Source organism: Octopus sinensis, linkage group LG27 (assembly GCF_006345805.1).
Source record: "Octopus sinensis linkage group LG27, ASM634580v1, whole genome shotgun sequence".
NCBI lineage: Eukaryota > Metazoa > Mollusca > Cephalopoda > Octopoda > Octopodidae > Octopus > Octopus sinensis.
In genome coordinates, this window is record NC_043023.1 from 14,505,343 (window position 1) to 14,527,422 (window position 22,080).

Consider the following 22,080-nt stretch of genomic DNA (forward strand, 5'->3'; position numbering starts at 1 on the left):
CACCTCTTTTCATCAACTGAATTGAATATCACCTGTGTACGTACATGATGGCTGCCTCCTCGTTATCGAGTATGGCCACTGCACGAAGCTTAACTGTTACTGGTGCTGTGATCGAATGTGACTTTTTAGCCCAGCTAAAGATCTACAATGTCTTGTACAGAATTGGCAACTAAGACCTTTACTGGTAATAGCCGCCTGTAGTTGTAACTGGGTTTCATGTACCTTTGCATGTCGTTTAAGTCCTCCTACCTAATTACACATACATACATACATACATACATACATACATACACACACACACACACGTCATAACAGTCGTGTGTATCTCACAAGTAATGTCAGTCACCTATTGATCAGACGTTAGTGTTTTCCACGGTTATTACAAAGTGGCACTGGTTTCATACATACATACGTAAATTATTATTATTATTATGTCTGCCCCCTTGTTATCGAGTATGGCCATTGCACGAAGCTTAACTATTACTGGTGCTGTGACCGAATGTGACTTTTTAGCCCAGCTAAAGATCTACAATGTCTTGTACAAAATTGGCAACTAAAACCTTTACTGGTAATAGCCGCCTGTAGTTGTAACTGGGCTTCATGTACCTTTGCATGTCGTTTAAGTCCTCCTGCCGAATTACACATATATATATACATACATACATACATACATACATACATATATACATACATACACACACACACACACATGTCATAACAGTCGTGTGTATCCCACAAGTAACGTCAGTCACCTATTGATCAGACATTAGTGTTTTCCATGGTTATTACAAAGTGGCACTGGTTTCATACATACATACGTAAATTATTATTATTATTATGTCTGCCCCTTCGTTATCGAGTATGGCCATTGCACGAAACTTAACTGTTACTGGTGCTGTGACCGAATGTGACTTTTTAGCCCAGCTAAAGATCTACAATGTCTTGTACAGAATTGGCAACTAAGACCTTTACTGGTAATAGCCGGCTGTAGTTGTAACTGGGTTTCATGTACCTTTGCATGTCGTTTAAGTCCTCCTGCCGAATTACACTCTCTTCCACATGCCCGACAGATATGATTAGTATGGCACGTTACACCACCACCAGTGGCCAGGTTGTCACTCATCTGTCTCGTTTTATGACTACGAAGATGACTCATGAGTCCAGCTTTACTGAGGCAGGGTCTTACACAGACATTGCATGTCATACATACATTATATACATACATACATATATACATGCATACATACATACCAGATTACAAGTTCAGGTTCATACCTGTAATTATTGGGGCACTGGGATATGTAACAAACTACCTAAATACTAAATTTGACCTAAATAATAAACTACAAATCCCAGCCATATGCGGAACTGTTAGAATCTGTAGGAGTGGCTGTGTGGTAAGTAGCTTGCTTACCAACCACTGGTTCTGGATTCAGTCCCACTGCGTGGCACCTTGGGCAAGTGTCTTCTACTGTAGCCTCAGGCCGACCAAAGGCTTGTGAATGGATTTGGTAGACGGAAACTCAAAGAATTGAACCTCACATATTTGAAATCTCGAAGCTATGAGATAACGCATGATTAATTCAAAACATTGTGAATAAATGAACATTACATTTGACAAACTACTCTGAATGCTAAAGGTTTAACCCTTTTGATACTAACCCGCCTGAAACTGCCTCTGGCTCTGTAGTACAAATGTCTTGTTTTTATAAGTTTTGAATTAAAATCTTCCACCAAACCTTAGTCACAATTTATGCTCCTAACACTAGCTTAATGATAACTAAGTTATTTTACTAAATTCTTTGTTATATTTAAAATTAATTGAAAGAAACACAGAACATCTCAACAGAAATACGGTAACAAAAGGGTTAAAGTCAACATGATATTTTTAACCCTTTTGATACCAACCCCGCTAAAACCACCTCTGGCTCTGTAGTACAAATGTCTTGTTTTCATAAGTTTTGAATTAAAATCTTCCACCAAACTTTAGTCTCAATTTATGTTCCTAACACTAGCTGAATGATAACTGAGTTATTTTACTAAATTCTTTGTTATATTTAAAGTAATTGAAAGAAATACAGAGCATCTCAACAGAAATAGGTGCAGGAGTGGCTGTGTGGTAAGTAGCTTGCTTACGAACCACATGGTTCCGGGTTCAGTCCCACTGCGTGGCACCTTGGGTAAGTGTCTTCTGCTATAACCTCGGGCCGACCAATGCCTTGTGAGTGGATTTGGTAGACGGAAACTGAAAGAAGCCTGTCGTATATATGTGTATATATATATATATGTATGTGTGTGTGTTTGTGTGTCTGTGTTTGTCCCCCTAGCATTGCTTGACAACCGATGCTGGTGTGCTTACGTCCCCGTCACTTAGCGGTTCGGCAAAAGAGAGCGATAGAATAAGTACTGGGCTTACAAAGAATAAGTCCCGGGGTTGATTTGCCCGACTAAAGGCGGTGCTCCAGCATGGCCGCAGTCAAATGACTGAAACAAGTAAAAGAGTGAAAGACAGAGAGAGAGAAATACAGTAACAAAAGGCTTAAACCAAAAATTGACTCACTTGATTCTGTTTTGTGCTGTTCTCTCCAGCTCTTCTCGAGCCTGGGTGGCGTCGGCCTCTAGCCTATTAATGACCAGTTCAATCTCCCTGTCCCGGTCCTTCCGCACTTTCTCCTTCAGGTCACGCTCCTTCGACAGCAGCAGGGTCTCCTGCTTCTTCAGGAAGTTTTCTTCCCACGCTTCCTTCTCGACGGCCATCCTGTCTCGCAGAGCCTGCAGTTCAGACTGGAGGGAGAGAGGGAAATGGTTTAGCTGTGTATAGAGAGTGGTGGTAGTGGTGGTGGTGGGGCACTGTATAGCATGGAGGGGTGATGGGTGAGGAAGGGGTGGGAAGGGGCGAGAAGGGGAGGGGTGAGGAAGGAGGAGGAGGGAAGAAGAAGCAAAAGAAGAAGAAGGAAGAGGAGAATAATTGGAAGAAGAAGAAAAAGAAGAAGAAGAGGAGGAAGAAGAAGAAGAAGAAGAAGAGGAGGAGGAAGAAGAAGAAGAAGAAGAGGAGGAGGAAGAAGAAGAAGAAGAGGAGGAAGAAGAAGAAGTAGAAAAAGAAGAAGATGAGGAAGAAGGAAGAGAGGAATAATTGGAAGAAGAAGAAGAAAAAGAAGAAGAGGAGGAGAAGGAGGAAGAAGATGAGGAAGAGGGGAATAATTGAAGAAGAAGAAGAAGAAGAGGAGGAAGAAGAGGAGGAGAAGGAGAAGAAGTAGAAAAAGAAGAAGAAGAAAAAGAAGAAGAGCAGGAGGAGGAAGAAGAAGAAGAAGAAGAAGTAGAAAAAGAAGAAGATGAGGAAGAAGAAGGAAGGAGAAGGAGAATGAAAGAATCCCCCAGAGCCCTATACGTACAGCATGTCTTCTCTCCTGTTCTTCTCGTGCTTTATCAAACTCCTCCTTGGTCGAACTGAGCAGCTGTTGGTGTGCATTGTGCAGCTGTTGCTGCAGTCGGTCGATCTCTGCACGCTCTCGGCAAGACTGGGATGCCAGCCTCCTCTTCTCGTCTTCAATCTCGCTGTACAAACGGCGGCGCTCGTTCTGGAAGGACTCCTCCTCTTGGTGGATTTGTTTCTCGTATCTGTTGAGGTCAGAGGTCAACGAGAGATTTAATTAATTAATAATTAATTAATAACGACAAAGTTATTTTACTAAATAGGCGCAGGAGTGGCTGTGTGGTAAGTATCTTGCTAACCAACCAGATGGTTCCGGGTTCATTCCCACTGCATGGCACCTTGGGCAAGTGTCTTCTGCTATAGCCCCGGACCAACCAATGCCTTGTGAGTGGATTTGGTAGAAGGAAACTGAAAGAAGCCTGTGTATATATGTATATAGGTGCAGGAGTGGCTGTGTGGTAAGTAGCTTGCTAACCAACCACATGGTTCTGGGTTCAGTCCCACTGCGTGGCACCTTGGGCAAGTGTCTTCTGCTATAGCCCCGGGCCGACCAATGCCTTGTGAGTGGATTTGGTAGACGGAAACTGAAAGAAGCCTGTCGTATATATGTATATAGGTGCAGGAGTGGCTGTGGTAAGTAGCTTGCTAACCAACCACATGGTTCTGGGTTCAGTCCCACTGCGTGGCACCTTGGGCAAGTGTCTTCTGCTATAGCCCCGGGCCGACCAATGCCTTGTGAGTGGATTTGGTAGACGGAAACTGAAAGAAGCCTGTCGTATATATGTGTATATATATTTATGTATGTGTGTGTGTTTGTGTGTTTGTGTGTCTGTGTGTGTCTCCCTAGCATTGCTTGACAACCGATGCTGGTGTGTTTACGTACCCGTTACTTAGCAGTTCGGCAAAAGAGACCGATAGAATAAGTACTGGGCTTACAAAAGAATAAGTCCCGGGGTCGATTTTCTCGACTAAAGGCAGTGCTCCAGCATGGCCGCAGTCAAATGACTGAAACAAGTAAAAGAGTAAATCCTTCATTATTCTCTGAAATTAATTGAAACAAAGTCAAGTGTATTTCAACAGAAATATGGTAACAAAAGGGTTAAAGTAATCTAAATTAAAACCTTCCAATCAAAAAAATATTCGAGTGAGGTTGTTGCCAGTGCCGCTGGACTGGTTCCTGTGCAGGTGGCACAAAAAGCACCATTTGAGCGTGGCCATTGCCAGTACCCCCTGACTGACTCCTGTGCTGGTGGCACTTAAAAAGCACCAACCAATCATGACTGACGCCAGTACCCCCATATTGGTTCGTATGCCGGTGGCACATAAAAGCACCCACTACACTCTTGGAGTTAAGTAATGTAGGGGGGACAAACACAGACACACAAACATATATATGTGACTGCGTGTGTACCGTTGGCGATTTTTTTTCCTCTGTCTTCCCTTCTCTGGATCTTTCCTTCTCTGAAGAGCTCCGCTTGAAACGTTAAACCCTCCTTCTTTCCTGAGCGTCCAATAATACTATATTTGTTCCACGTCCTTGCGTTGTTGTGTTTTTTTGTGCTTTCTTGTTTGGATTAACTTTATATATATATATACATATACAATGGGCTTCTTTCAGTTTCTGTCTGGTAAGCAAGCTGCTTACCACACAGCCACTCCTGCACCTACAAAAAATAAGTCACTATCAAGAGTGGGATTTGAACCCATGCCTATATTTGTGGACCAGAGTACTCTATGATCTGGTTAAGGTAGTAAACCTTGAGTCTGGCCCCTTAAACCGTTTGGTCATCCTGATACACACTCAACACAGAGAACCATGAAAATACACCCACCTTTGTTTGGCAAGCTCCCTCTCATGTGAGCAAGCCTCTTCCTTCTCTTTGGCCAGCTGGGAGCGCAAGTCCTCGGTCAACTTCACATACCTCTGGGCAGCCCTCTCATCTGACTCCAGTAACTCAGCTTCATGGATCTGCTTCACTTTATTCATTTCACCTTTGTGTTTGGCAATCAAACGCTGGATCTCAGGTTCAAGCCCCTTCACAGTCATCTCCTGATTATAAATGAAATAAATCAATAACACATACATGCAAACATGCACATACATATATATTCAAGCAGAATGGAATACAACAGGTAAAACATGCACTACAAGTGTTTCATAGCAAAATGATGCCTTTTACATAAGTTATAACACACAAGTGGAGGCGCAATGGCCCAGTGGTTAGGGCAGCGGACTCGTGGTCGTAGGATCGCGGTTTTGATTCCCAGACCGGGCGTTGTGAGTGTCTATTGAGCGAAAACACTTAAAGCTCCATGAGGCTCCGGCAGGGATGGTGGTGATCCCTGCTGTGCTCTGTCACCACAACTTTCTCTCATTCTTACTTCCTGTTTCTGTTGTACCTGTATTTCAAAGGGCCGGCCTTGACACTCTCTGTGTCACGCTGAATATCCCCGAGAACTACGTTAAGGGTACACGTGTCTGTGGAGTGCTCAGCCACTTTACACGTTAATTTCACGAGCAGGCTGTTCCGTTGATTTGGATCAACCGGAACCCTCGTCGTCATAGCCGATGGAGTGCTTCCATAATAACACACAAAAACCAGCTCAGCTTTTCTTCCGGTTCTATTACTTCTACCTTGTTTACATTATTGGGTTAAGATGAACAAATGAAATATGAGTTTGATATTTTATTTGTTTATCTCCACATGACAATTTAAACAACACAGAGGTAAAAGGACCTGATGATTAGCTAAGCTGGCTCTGTGTATGTTTCTTATTTCTTTATTGCCCACAAGGGGCTAAACATAGAGGGGACAAACAAGGATAGACAAACGGATTAAGTCGATAAGATTGACCCCAGTGCGTAACTGGTACTTAATTTATCGACCCCGAAAGGATGAAAGGCAAAGTCGACCTCGGTGGAATTTGAATTCAAAACATAACGGCAGACGAAATACCTATTTCTTTACTACCCACAAGGGGCTAAACACAGAGAGGACAAAGAAGGACAGACAAACGGATTAAGTCGATTACATTGACCCCAGTGCGTAACTGGTACTTAATTTATCAACCCCGAAAGGATGAAAGGCAAAGTCGACCTCGGTGGAATTTGAACTCAAAACATAACGGCAGACGAAATACCTATTTCTTTACTACCCACAAGGGGCTAAACATAGAGGGGACAAACAAGGACAGACAAACGGATTAAGTCAATTACATTGACCCAGTGCATAACTGGTACTTAATTTATCAACCCCGAAAGGATGAAAGGCAAAGTCGACCTTGGCGGAATTTGAACTCAGAACGTAGCGGCAGATGAAATACCGCTAAGCATTTCACCCAGTGTGCTAACGTTTCTAATTTCTTTATTGCCCACAGAGGACTAAACATAGAGGGGACAAACAAGGACAGACAAAGGGATTAAGTCGATTAGATTGACCCCAGTGCGTAACTGGTACTCATTTAATCAACCACGAAAGGATAAAAAGCAAAGTTGACCGTGGCAGAATTTGAACTCAGAACGTAGCGGCAGACGAAATACCTATTTCTTTACTACCCACAAGTGGCCAAACACAGAGAGGACAAACAAGGACAGACAAACGGATTAAGTCGATTATATTGACCCCAGTGCATAACTGGTACTTATTTAATTGACCCCAAAAGGATGAAAGGCAAAGTCAACCACAGCGGAATTTGAACTCAGAACGTAGCGATTCATTTCGCCCGGCGTGCAAACAAGGACAGACAAACGGATTAAGTCGATTAGATTGACCCCAGTGCGTAACTGGTACTTATTTAATCAACCCCAAAAGGATAAAAAGCAAAGTTGACCTTGACGGAATTTGAACTCAGAACGTAACAGCAGATGAAATACTGCCAAGCATTTCACCCGGCATGTTAACATTTCTGCCATCTGTACAATTTCTAGCAATCAAATTCCATTTATAAGTTACTAGCAGTATCGCCCGGCGTTGCTCAGATTTGTAAGGGAAATAACTATAAAGCATTTTTAGAGAGTTATAGCTAAAAAATAGCAAAAAAATGGAAAAAAAATGATGGTAAATTTTTTTTGAGAGTTAAAACAGGTGGAGTTGCGTCCCCTAGATGGTCTGTGGTTTGGGTTTCTGATTCTCGACCCCATGTCGAATTTATCGATTTTTTTCAGAACTGGGGGAACTTTTCAAAATTTTGGCTGCGTTAGTTTTGAATTATGACATTGGGCTATGTGTGTGTCAAGTTTCATCAGAATCGGTTGAAAGCCGTGGTCAGGGTGAGGGTACAAGCAAACAGACACACAGAAACACGCACAGACAAACTGCCGTTTATATATAGAGAGATGCCAACCAAAGTCTAGAGGAAAAGACACTTGCCCCAGTTTATCCAAGGTACCATACAATGGGATTGAACCCAAAACTTACCTTAATCTTCTTCGTCTTGTCTTCTATCCATTTCTCGCGGCGTATTTTTTCTGATGTTAACGAAAGTTCTTTAAATTTCTTCAGCTCTGTGTTGTACCTAGAAGCAGCAGAAAACACAAGCATCTGCTTAATCAGGTTACATGATGTTACCTCAACATTTTACATCAAATCCTGGGACAAGCATACCAGACATGAAGCAAATATAGAAACACAAATAAGTTGTCCTCATTAATCCTTTTGATACAACCAAGAGAATGCCCTCCATCAAGCATTTGCCATATTCTGAACGCCTTACTTCCCTGGGCATGGACACATTGAAACTCCGACATCTGGCAGCTGACTTGGCAGACACCCATAAAATTATTAACCATCTTACAAACAATAACTCTGAGCACCTTTTCGAGAAGGCTGAGGGTGTCCTGGCATCACTTACCAAGTCCTTTGTGAGCCGCGCTCCAGCTATTTATCTGCGGCTTTATATAGCTATGGTGCGGCCTCACCCAGAATTTGCATCACTGGTCTGGAACCCCTATCTTGCCCAGGATATTAATCGTCTGGAAGCCGTTCAGCAATGTGCAACCAAGAGAATACCCTCCATCAAGCATTTGCCATATTCTGAACGCCTTACTTCCCTGGGCATGGACACATTGAAACTCCGACATCTGGCAGCTGACTTGGCAGACACCCATAAAATTATTAACCATCTTACAAACAATAACTCTGAGCACCTTTTCGAGAAGGCTGAGGGTGTCCTGGCATCACTTACCAAGTCCTTTGTGAGCCGCGCTCCAGCTATTTATCTGCGGCTTTATATAGCTATGGTGCGGCCCCACCCAGAATTTGCATCACTGGTCTGGAACCCCTATCTTGCCCAGGATATTAATCGTCTGGAAGCCGTTCAGCGACGTGCAAACAAGAGAATGCCCTCCATCAGGCATTTGCCATATTCTGAACGCCTTACTTCCCTGGACATGGACATATTGAAACTCCGACGTCTGGCAGCTGACTTGGCAGACACTCTTTTACTTGTTTCAGTCATTTGACTGTGGCCATGCTGGAGCACCGCCTTTAATCGAGCAACTCAACCCCAGGACTTATTCTTTTGCAAGCCCAGTACTTATTCTATTGGTCTCTTTTGTCGAACCGCTAAGTGACGGGGACATAAACACACCAGCATCGGTTGTCAAGCAATGCTAGGGGGACAAACACACACATATATATATATACATATATCTACGACGGGCTTCTTTCAGTTTCCGTCTACCAAATCCACTCACAAGGCTTTGGTCGGCCCGAGGCTATAGTAGAAGACACTTGCCCAAGGTGCCACGCAGTGGGACTGAACCCGGAACCATGTGGTTGGTAAGCAAGCTACTTACCACACAGCCACTCCTGCGCCTATAAAATTATTAACCATCTTACTAACAATAACTCTGAGCACCTTTTCAAACTCCACCTGTCTAACACCCGTGGACATATTTACAAAGTCAGAAAACAGCACAGCTCCCATGACTTCAGGAAACATTTTTTCATGCTAAGAGTTACTGAAGCATGGAACAAACTGCCAGCATCAGTTGTTAGTTGTCGGAGCACTGCATCCTTCAAAACTTCCATGCTTCCTGAGATTCGCCAACACTACAACTGATTTTCTCCCCTCCATACACACGCAAGCATGTATCTGACTCATACACTGTTCACTTCCCAGACATTTGTACATTACTGCATATGCTTTATACGCACTTTTGACAAGTTGTGGTGCACCTGAGCACTGTATACAATAATTTCATTAATATTATACCAACCCACCTGAGATCTTTGGTTCTATGATACAGACTTCATGTTTTGAAGTGATTTTAACTAAAGCCTTCCGTCAAAATTACAAGTTAAGGTTTTAAGTTAGATCACTTTAATTCTTTTGTTAGAAAACCCCCACCTTATAATAATAACAAAGTTATTTTACTAAACTCTTTGTTATTTTCAAAAGTTATTGAAACAAAGTGTATTTCAACAGAAATATCTTGTCTTCTTCTTGTATTAAGACAGCATTCACCCGAGGTGGATTGAGCTGGCTTCATTCATCCTCAATGCTGCATCTCTCACAAACGCCGAGCAGACCTAGTGATTTGAGGCTAACAACCGCGTGATCTCCAACCACTCCCTATTCCAGCGGTGAACGCTGTAGATATGGGGACCTAGGTTGGGTTCCAGATCAGCCTTGACCGTCATCAGCCAGGTTTTTTGTGATCCACCACATCGCTTTCACCAACCCTTGAAGGGGAGCTGGGGCAATTGCTTCGTAGGTTGGGTTCCAGATCAGCCTTGACCGTCATCAGCCAGGTTTTTCGTTGTCCACCACATCGCTTTCGCTAACCCTGAAGGGGAGCTGGGGCAATTGCTTCGTAGGTTGGGTTCCAGATCAGCCTTAACTGTCATCAGCCAGGTTTTTCGTTGTCCACCACATCACATTCGCCAACCCTGAAGGGGAGCTGGGGCAATTGCTTCGTAGGTTGGGTTCCAGATCAGCCTTGACTGTCATCAGCCAGGTTTTTCGTTGTCCACCACATCGCTTTTGCCAACCCTGAAGGGGAGCTGGGACAATTGCTTCGTAGGTTGGGTTCCATATCAGTCTTGACTGTCATCAGCCAGGTTTTTTGTGATCCACCACATCGCTTTCGCCAACCCTTGAAGGGGAGCTGGGGCAATTGCTTCGTAGGTTGGGTTCCAGATAAGCCTTGACTGTCATCAGCCAGGTTTTTCATTGTCCACCACATCGCTTTCGCCAACCCTGAAGGGGAGCTGGGGTAATTGTAATTGCTTTGTACGAACAGAAATATGGTAACAGAAGGGTTAAAGGGATCTAAACTAAAACCTTAAATTCAAAATTTCGTTTTGATTTATGTTCCAAACTTTAGTGGAACATAATCCTTAGTGGATTATCCTGAGTTTACTCGTGCATCGCAAATGTATTTTTTTAGAATCAGACGAGTATACTCGGTCAAAATTAATTTTTAATTTTAGCACTTAAATGAGTTTGTTTTGTGTTGTTTCATTTTTGAGCAATCATGAATTTAGTCGCGTTGTCGTACGCCTGGCAGCACATATTCTGGTGATAACAATGATAATGATGATGATGAAGATGATGATAACAACAATAAGGATGATGATGGTGATGATGGTGATAACAATGATGATGATGATGATGAAGAAAATGATGACGAAAACAATCATGATGATGAGGACAATGATAAGGATGATGATGATGACAACAACAACAACGAAGAAGAAGGAGGAGAAGAAGGAGGAGAAGAAGAAGAAGGAGAAGAAGGAGGAGAAGAAGAAGGAGGAGGAGGAGAAGAAGAAGAAAGAGAAGGAGAAGGAGAAGAAAGTGAAGAAGAAGAAGAAGAAAGAGAAGAAGAAAGAGAAGGAGAGGGAGAAGAAGGAGGTGAAGAAGGAGAGGGAGAAGAAGGAGGAGAAGAAGAAGAAGAAGAGAAGGAGAGGGAGAAGAAGAAGAAGAAGAAGAAGAACAACAACAACAACAACAAGAACAACAACGATGATGATGACAACAACACCAAGAAGAAGAAGAACAACAACAACAGCAACAAAGACAACAATGACGACGACATCAACGGATGATAACAAAGGTACTGAAATCTCCCCTCTGTTCCTCACTTGTCCGTCTGATTCTTCATCTTGTCCTGATGCTTCCTGTCCATCGTTTTCAGCTCCTTCACCAACTGCTCACACTTTTCATTCAGCATCTTCTTGTCATCAATCAACTGGAAAAGAAACGAGACAACCATGACGCAATAGCTGAGACATATCTTACATTAAATCATGACATAGGCACAATGGGAGTGGCTGTGTGGTAAGTAGCTTGCTTACCAACCACATGGTTCCGGGTTCAGTCCCACTGCGTGGCACCTTGGGCAAGTGTCTTCTGCTATAGCCCTGGGCCGACCAATGCCTTGTGAGTGGATTTGGTGGACAGAAACTGAAAGAAGCCCATCGTATATATGTGTGTGTGTGTATATATATATATATATATATATATATATATATATATAGGAGTGGCTGTGTGGTAAGTAGCTTGCTTACCAACCACATGGTTCCGGGTTCAGTCCCACTGCGTGGCACCTTGGGCAAGTGTCTTCTGCTATAGCCCCAGGCCGACCAATGCCTTGTGAGTGGATTTGGTAGATGGAAACTGAAAGAAGCCTGTTGTATGTGTGTGCGTATATATATATATATATATATATATATATATACATGCATGTGTGTGTTTGTGTGACTGTGTTGTCCCCCTAGTATTGCTTGACAACCGATGCTGGTGTGTTTACGTCCTCGTCACTTAGCGGTTCGGCAAAAAAGGCCGATAGAATAAGTACTGGGCTTACAAAGAATAAGTGCCGGGGTTGATTTGCTCGACTAAAGGCGGTGCTCCAGCATGGCCGCAGTCAAATGATTGAAACAAGTAAAAGAGTAAAAAAGAGAAAAAGAGAGATACCGTAAATCCCTGAGTATAGTCCGCCCTTGAGTATAATATGCAGGGGATTTTTAGGGGGCTGTACCTCTGAAAAACCTAAACCTTGTGTATAATACGCACCCCTTCTCTAACTTGAGTTGTGCGTAATTAAGCCAGCAGCACTTAGTCGAACAAACACTTCCATGCATGTGTAATACAATAATGGTGATGTTCTTAACTGTTATATGGGAATGTAAATATGTTTGCAAATTGTTTTTGTTATATGTTATTCTGTGTTCTGAATACTTTTATTTTAATAAATGTTGCTTACTGCAAGTTATGGATGATTCTTTTATGACTTCATTGCTTTCAGGCTTAGCTTAAGGGATTTTCGCGCCCGACATCACAAAATGCGTCTGAATAAACATTGCCAGACAAACAAATAGAGACTCGGACATTGCTTAGAAAATAATTTTCATTTTTTAACCTCATATATAATACGCACTAGGGATTTTGACCGTTAATTTTTGGGGAAAAATGCGGATGTTACTTGTTTCAATCATTTGACTGCGGCCATGCTGGAGCACTGCCTTTAATCGAGCAAATCGACCCCAGGACTTATTCTTTGTAAGCCTAGTACTTATTCTATCGGTCTCTTTTGCTGAACTGCTAAGTTACGGGGACGTAAATACACCAGCATCAGTTGTCAAGTGATGTTGAGGATGGACAAACAGACACACAAACACATACATATATACGACGGGCTTCTTTCAGTTTCCACCTACCAAATCCACTCACAAGGCTTTGGTCGGCCCGAGGCTATAGCAGAAGACACTTGCCCAAGGTGCCACGCAGGTGGACTGAACCCGGAACCATGTGGTTCGTAAGCAAGCTACTTACCACACAGCCACTTTATCTTTTACTTGCTTCAGTCATTAGACTGCAGCCATGCTGGAGCACCTCCACTCAGCATCAATATAAGAAGCACTGTTGTTCTTCCACTACCTCGTTACAATCCACCCTGCTGCGGTCACATGACTTTGCCATATCCCTATAAGGGTGGTTTAATGAGTGCTATGCCTCGCCAAAGGGCAGTCCATATCTTATTCTACCGATGGAATGAGTATTCCATTATCTGATTACACAACCATGGATGCCACCTCTATAGATGCGTTGCAGTTACTCTGTTGATAGAGCTTGGCGATCCTAACTGCTGATCTAGGAATCTTCTGCTCAGCATAAATGTAAGAAGCACCATCGGTTCGGTTGAGCTTTTCTGCTACTTGTTCACAATCCACCATGCTGGAGTCCCATGACATTGCCATATCTTTAGCAGGGTGGCTGAATGGGTACTGTGCCTTGCCAAAGGACAACCCATAACTATGCAGAGCATGGTAGTCACTCTATGAAGTGTTTTTAAAATAGATAAGGCGGCGAACTAGCAGAAATGTTAACGCGCTGGGCGAAATGCTTAGCAGTATTTCGTCTGCCGTTACGTTCTGAGTTCAAATTCCGCTGAGGTTGGCTTTGTCTTTCATCCTTTTGGGGTCGATAAATTAAGTACCAGTTATGCACTGGAGTCAATGTAATTTACTTAATCCCTTCGTCTGTCCTTGTTTGTCCCCTCTGTGTTTAGCCCCTTGTGGGTAGTAAAGAAATGGGTATTTTTAAAATAGCCACATATACATAATATAATAAAAAATTGAAAAAAATACCTGATCAATAAAAGATAGATGTCTCTTAATCGTGTTCTCGTATTGATCTTTCTGATGTTGAAGAAGTCTTTTCATTTCTTTTTCCGCTTCTTTGGCGTGGCGCACAGTCAGTTCTCGTTGTTGGTTCTGTAACAAAAGTGGAGGAAAGACATTGGTACAGTCACCGCACTAGTGTGTCACTCTATCACTGTAGTATGAGGTACATTTAGCCAGCTGTCATTTGCAGATGAGTGCAGCCTTGTGACATGGTAGCATGCTACAGGTTGGTTGCATTACTGCGTTTGATGGCATAAATACACATATGCACACACACATGGACACATACACATGCACACACAAACACACACCATATACACACACACAAATACACACATGGATACACCTACACACACGTATATACATTGTCAGTGGTGTTGGCATCAGAGTGACCAGCATTGTCTAATGTCAGTCTTCCATGCTGCTATGGGTAGGATGGTTTGGCAGCAACTGGAAAGTCAGAAGACTACATCAACCTCCACTGCCTGTTTTGGCATGGTTTTCTATGGTTGAATGCCCTTCATATATGTGTGCATGTGTGTATGTGTGTATACACATTCATACATACATCTATGTTTGTTTATATTAAAGGCATTACTATACATAAATGCCTCACACTATAAGAAATTCTTAAAGTCAAAACTACCAAAATAAATAAACACATTGTACCAAATACGAGGGAATGCAGCTCTTGAAGAGAGCATTTTAACACTAACTACTTGATAAATTCTTATATAGATTTTATCCTATTTTTCTATTGTACATCTATGTTTATATATATATATATATTAATAGTAATGGTAAGACATCAAAGGAATGAAACCTCGATATTATGTAAATAGAGGAATTTATCTGTATCTTGCTCAGAACATTGACCTCCTGGAATCTGTCCAGAGACAGGCAACCAAACGCATACCCTCCATCAGACACCTACCATATTCTGAGCGCCTTGTTTCCCTGGGCATGGATTCACTGAAGCTCCGGCGTCTGGCAACAGACTTGGTAAACACCCACAAGGTTATCAACCACCTCACCAACAACAACACTGAACACCTTTTTGATCTGCATGTGTCTAACACACGTGGACATGCCTACAAAGTCAGAAAACAGCACAGCTCCCATGACTTTCGGAAACATTTTTTCACGCTCAGGGTTGCTGAAGCGTGGAATAAACTGCCTGCGTCAGTTGTTGACTGTCATGACACTGCATCCTTTAAGGCCCTCATGCTTCCCGAAATCCGTCGAAACTACACCTGATTATATATACACTTTAGATGAGTTGTAGTGCACCTGAGCACTGTACACAATTATTATTATTATAAATATTATATGTGGCAATTATTCGGTAGCCACGATAAAACTCCGAGTTTTATCATGCATAGTGGTATTTTGTCTGCCGTTATGTTCAGAGTTCAAATTCCGCTGAGATCAACTTTGCCTTTCATCCTTTCGGGGTCGATTAAATAAGTACCAGTTATGCACTGGGGTCGATGTAATCGACTTAATCCCTTTGTCTGTCCTTGTCTATGTTTAGTCCCTTGTGTGCAATAAAGAAAAAAGAAACTCTTATATTTTTTTAACCTAAATTTTGACAAAAAAGGGTTCCTTACACACATTAAAATACGGTATATGTAATTCAAAATATCGCCAATAACAAACTATAAAATAAATTTTTTAGTTTTCAAAATGAAACAAAGATGTTACCAGTGAGTGATGGCTAGTTTTTTGTTTTTGTTTTAGTTGACAAGTTTACCAATAGCAGAGACAAAGGAACTACTAACCAGGGCCTTCTGAAGAAGTTCCACTGACTGCTTCTTCTCGTCAAGCTCCAGACGCTGGGACATCACGTTGTTGGTAATCTCGGCAGCTGTGGCTGTGGCTTCTTCTAGATTAAGGGCCTTTATAGGGGTCACCGAGCTGATATTGGTGTCATTTACCTCGTTACCGGAAGTCACAGAATAGGCCTTCTGAAAAGAAGAATAAAATATCATCATCATCGCATCATCATGATTAAACGTCCATTGTTCATGCTGGCATGTGCTGGATAGTTTAACCAGGGCTGTAAGCTAAAGAGCTGCACCAGATTCCAGTCTGACGCTTTGGCATGGTTTCTATGGCTACATGCCCTTCCTAATGCTAACCACTTGCCCAAGATGCCACGCAGTGGAACTGAACCCGGAACCATGTGGTTGGTTAGCAAGCTACTTACCACACAGCCACTCCTGCGCCTATGTATATATATATATATATATATACAATGGGCTTCTTTTCAGTTTCCCTCTACCAAATCCACTCACAAGGCTTTGGTCAGCCCGAGGCTATAGCAGAAGACACTTGCCCAAGATGCCACGCAGTGGGACTGAACTCGGAACCATGTGGTTGGTTAGCAAGCTACTTACCACACAGCCACTCCTGCGCCTATGTATATATATATATATATATATATATATATATATATATACACGATGGGCTTCTTTTCAGTTTCCCTCTACCAAATCCACTCACAAGGCTTTGGTCAGCCCGAGGCTATAGCAGAAGACACTTGCCCAAGATGCCACGCAGTGGGACTGAACCCGGGACCATGTGGTTGGTTAGCAAGCTACTTACCACACAGCCTTGCACCCCAGTATCACTTTGATGGCATGTGCTGCTCTCTTGGTCAATAATGTGGAAGCACTCCGTCGGTTACGACGATGAGGGTTCCGAATCAACAGAACAGCCTGCTCGTGAAATTAACGTGTAAGTGGCTGAGCACTCCACAGACACGTGCACCCTTAACGTAGTTCTCGGGGATATTCAGCATGACACAGAGAGTGACAAGGCCGGCCCCTTGAAATACAGGTACAACAGAAACAGGAAGTAAGAGTGAGAGAAAGTTGTGGTGAAAGAGTACAGCAGGGATCACCACCATCCCCTGCCAGAGCCTCGTGGAGCTTTTAGGTGTTTTCGCTCAATAAACACTCACAACGCCCGGTCTGGGAATCGAAACTGCGATCCTATGACCGCGAGTCCACTGCCCTAACCACTGGGCCATTGCGCCTCCACTCGGTCAATAATAATAACGATAACGGTGTTCTACTTACTAATTCGATGTCAGTGATTCGGTCAGCTGATTGGACTTCATCCAGAAATGAAATGATGCTCTGTAGTTTGTCGTTTGAGAGATAACCGATGCCATCATCGGGAGGGGACAAGGGATGCTGGTCCTGATTCAGCTGTTGTAGGTTCTCAGCAGTTAAGTGGGGGCTTGTTTTTGGAGTGGCCCCTTCTTTGGTTGCACAGCGGGATCTAGATGAGCATCGACTCTTGTTGGAACCGCCACCAACTTTCAGGGATCCATTTAAATCAGAAACTGAAAAACAAAAAACAAACAGCCATCATATAAATATTATTAAGGTTGACTTTGCCTTTCATCCTTTCGGGGTTGATAAATTAAGCACCAGTGAAACATTGAGGTTCATGTAATCAGCTAGTCCCCTCCACCAAAATTTCAGGCCTTGTGCCCTAACCTAACCCTAACCTAACCATAACCCTAACCCTAACCTAACCATAACCCTAACCCTAACCATAACCTAACCCTAACCCTAACCATAACCCTAACCCTAACCTAACCCTAACCCAACCCTAACCCTAAAATGGGGGCTTGTTTTTGGAGTGGCCCCTTCTTTGTTTGCACAGCGGGACCTAGATGAGCATCGACTCATGTTGGAACTGCTACCAACTTTCAGGGATCCATTTAAATCAGAAACTGAAAAACAAAAAAACAAACAGCCATCATATAAATATTATTAAGGTCAACTTTGCCCTTCGTCCTTTTGGGCTCAGTAAATTAAGCACCAGTGAAACATTGGGGTTCATGTAATCAGCTAGTCCCCTCCACCAAAATTTCAGGCCTTGTGCCTTTAATAAAAAGGATCGCCTGGCCCCTGTGCCGGTGGCATGTAAAAAGCACCATCCGTCCGTGGCCGTTTGCCAGCCCCGTCTGGCACCTGTGCGGGTGGCACGTAAAAAGCACCCACTACACTCATGGAGTGGTTGGCGTTAGGAAGGGCATCCAGCCGTAGAAACACTGCCAGATCAGACTGGGCCTGATGCAGTCTTCTGGCTTCACAGACCCCAGTTGAACCGTCCAACCCCTGCTAGCATGGAAAACGGACGCTAAATGATGATGATGATGATTATTATTATTATATTATTATTATTATTATTATTGAGTGAGAGAGCAGTGCATGCCATCAAAGTGACACTGGAGTACAAATATACAAAGCCCAGTATACCCATCATGACTACCCGTCTGATAAGGGTACACTAGGCACATGCATCACAACCATATGTGCGCGACATGGTGATCTCATATCAAGACAAACGGCACATGACCTTGCAGGTGGGGCCCAGTTAGAATTTTCTTCTGGTCGAGTTGCCCATCCTGCTCAAAAGGTCCCTGAATAAGGGTTGTTTAAGGATGTTGAATGAAACATCCATGTTTCCAGAGGTGAATTATCCAAACCCCAAAGAATCCCTCTCAACACATGGCTATGATGCTCCCCCACTACTTCTGCTCATGATCAGACATGCACATATCTATTTCGTTACTACCCACAAGGGGCTAAATACAGAGAGGACAAACAAGGACAGACAAAAGGATTAAGTCGATTACATCGACCCCCAGTGCGTAACTGGTACTTAATTTATCGACCCCGAAAGGATGAAAGGCAAAGTCGACCTGGGCGGAATTTGAACTCAGAACGTAGCGACAGACAAAATACTGCTGCTACGTCAGCCACTAAAGGACATGCTCAACTGGTTACGGTCAAACAACTGACAAGCAAATCTGTGGTATTGAGCAGAATATATCTTTTATACCAAGACAAAACAATGCATGTATATGAATGCAAATGTGAAGGCATGTGAAGGCATGTATGTGTGCAGGTGTGGTCAAGTGGATATGCATGTGTCTGTATATATCTGAGCACCTGTGCACCTCTGTATGTGCATGCATGTGCTCTTTTACTCTTTTACTTGTTTCAGTCATGTGACTGTGGCCATGCTGGAGCACCGCCTTTAGTCGAGCAAACTGACCCCAGGACTTATCCTCTGTAAGCCTAGTACTTATTCTATAGGTTTTTTGCCAAACTGCTAAGTTACAGGGATGTAAACACACCAGCATCGGTTGTCAAGCGATGTTGGGGGGACAAACAGACACACAAACACACACACACATATATATAAACACACATATATACGACAGGCTTCTTTCAGTTTCCGTCTACCAAATCCACTCACAAGGCTTTGGTCAGCCCGAGGCTATAGTAGAAGACACTTACCCAAGGTGCCACACAGTGGGACCGAACCCAGAACCATGTGGTTCATAAGCAAGCTACTTAGCACACAGCCACTCCTACTCCTATGCCTACATAGTCTTTTGTGCTGTGTTATTGTAGAGATAACTTGACCAAGCTGCAGCACAGGGGGATTGAACACAAAACCAGAAGGCTGCAAAGTAAATTTCTTAACCACATAATTGAAGTACATGAAACGAAGTGAGACACACTTACCCCTGGATGTGCTTTTGAGTGGCAAGTCACCTGCCCCGATATCCTCATCTTCCTCCAGTTTCTTTAGTGTTTCAAGGAGGTCACTCAAAGTACTTTTGGTTGGAGTCTTTGATGCCCTAGCATCAGAGTTGATGATGGGGGGTTCAAAACCTGGCTCTGGTGTGTTCCGATCTGGGGTCGGCAGTTGGGAGATTGGCACCGAAGATGTGTGAGAGTTCCTTCGAAGGGTTGAGTTTGCGACTTTGACCAGCTTGGAGGTTTCCTGGGTGAAGCAAAAAGGGACGAAACAATAAATAATGTTGTAGAGAATCAGGTGATGGTAGGGGGTGGGAAAGACTAATGATTCTGGGGGTGAGAAGAAATCGACCCCAGGACTTTGTAAGCCTAGTACTTATTTTATTGGTCTCTTTTGCCGAACCGCTTAAGTTACAGGGATGTAAACACACCAGCATCGGTTGTCAAGCGATGTTGGGGGTACAAACACAGACACACAAACATATATATATATATATATATAGATATATATACACATATATACGATGGGCTTCTTTCAGCTCCCATCTACCAAATCCACTCACAAGGCTTTGGCCGGCCCGAGGTCTATAGTAGAAGACACTTGCCCAAGGTGCCGTGCAGTGGGACTGAACCCGGAACCATGTGGTTGGTAAGCAAGCTACTTACCACACAGTCACTCCTATATATATATATATATATATATATATATATACACACACACATATATACGATGGGCTTCTTTCAGTTTCCGTCCACCAAATCCACTCACAAGGTTTTGGTTGGTCCAAGGCTATAGTAGGTGACACTTGCCCAAGGTGCCACGTAGTGGGACTGAACTCAGAATCATGTGGTTTGTAAGCAAGCTACTTACCACACAGCCCATCTGCTCAGCATCATCTGGTTAGGCATCTTACTCAGACCAATGTAACTCTCCCAATCCAGATGTCCTGATCAAGCAATAAGGCATTATTCTCTGGCTTTAGCTTTAGTCTTTTGCTAACTGAAATCTCTCATCTATGCATGCTTTGCTATAACCAAAATAGTTGAACCTGGCCATTGACAATTTGCCGTGTGTTCATCCACTCAGCATCTAAATTCATTTGATGGAATAGCTCACATCCCCAGATGTCCCAACTGGGTGATGAGGTATGAATGTCTGGCCCCAGTTTTAGTTACACAGGTCTTTCAGTAACTGAAATATCTCATCTGCACACATCAAAACTACATATGATAGCAGTATTTCGTTAACTGCGGAGAGCTGGTAGAAACGTTAGCACGTCGGGCGAAATGCTTAGCGGTATTTTGTCTGCTGTTACGTTGTGAGTCCAAATTCCGCCAAGACCGACTTTACCTTTCATCCTTTCGGGGTCGATAAATTAAGTACCAGTTAGGCACTGGAGTCGATGTAATCGACTTAATACCAATGTCTGTCCTTGTTTGTTCCCTCTGTGTTTAGCCCCTTGTGGGTAATAAAGAAATAGGTATTTCGTCTACCGTTACGTTCTGAGTTCAAATTCCGCCGAGGTCGACTTTACCTTTCATCCTTTCGGGGTTGATAAATTAAGTACCAGTTACGCACTGGGGTCGATATAATCGACTTAATCCGTTTGTCTGTCCTTGTTTGTTCCCTCTGTGTTTAGCCCCTTGTGGGTAGTAAAGAAATAGGTATTTCATTAACTGCACTGGTTAATCCTGACCATCGACAGCTTTTTGTCTGTTCATCCACTCAGCCTCATCTGGTCTGGCATCTTAACCCAAACAGATGTAACTCTTCCACAACCAGATGTCCTGATCAAGCAACACAGCATGAACATCTGGCTTGAACTTTAGTTACATTGATCTTTCACTTACTGAAATCTCTCTTCTCCACACACCATGACTACAGATGAAAGCAGTAGTTTCCTAACAGAACTGGCTGATCTTGGCCATTGACACTTTATTATCTGTTCATCCCCTCAGCCTCATCTGGTCAGGTATCTTAACCCAGACAGATGTAACTCTTCCACAACCAGATGTCCTGATCAAGCAACACAGCATGGACATCTGGCTTGTACTTTAGTTACATTGATCTTTCACTTACAGAAATCTCTCTTCTCCACACACCATGACTACAGATGAAAGCAGTAATTTCCTAACAGAACTGGCTGATCTTGGCCATTGACACTTTTATCTGTTCATCCCCTCAGCCTCATCTGGTCAGGCATCTTAACCCAGACAGATGTAACTCTTCCACAACCAGATGTCCTGATCAAGCAACACAGCATGGACATCTGGCTTGTACTTTAGTTACATTGATCTTTCACTTACAGAATCTCTCTTCTCCACACACCATGACTACAGATGAAAGCAGTAGTTTCCTAACAGAACTGGCTGATCTTGCCATTGACACTTTATTATCTGTTCATCCACTCAGCCTCATTTGGTCAGGCATCTTACCCAGACA

The 22,080-nt window shown here is 43.1% G+C and overlaps 1 protein-coding gene across 1 annotated transcript in view; it reads right to left on the reverse strand.

Annotated features, from left to right (window-relative positions):
• Positions 1-22,080, reverse strand: part of LOC115225097 (serine-rich adhesin for platelets) — a 74,929-nt gene that overhangs the window by 12,049 nt on the left and 40,800 nt on the right. The window contains exons 10-18 of the mRNA XM_029796024.2: positions 19,623-19,884; positions 17,151-17,419; positions 15,849-16,034; positions 14,032-14,157; positions 11,524-11,630; positions 7,852-7,948; positions 5,266-5,483; positions 3,393-3,618; positions 2,561-2,784 (exon numbers count right to left, since the gene is read on the reverse strand). Coding sequence (XP_029651884.1) covers positions 2,561-2,784; positions 3,393-3,618; positions 5,266-5,483; positions 7,852-7,948; positions 11,524-11,630; positions 14,032-14,157; positions 15,849-16,034; positions 17,151-17,419; positions 19,623-19,884 — 1,715 coding nt within the window. The remainder of the gene's footprint in view (positions 1-2,560; positions 2,785-3,392; positions 3,619-5,265; positions 5,484-7,851; positions 7,949-11,523; positions 11,631-14,031; positions 14,158-15,848; positions 16,035-17,150; positions 17,420-19,622; positions 19,885-22,080) is intronic.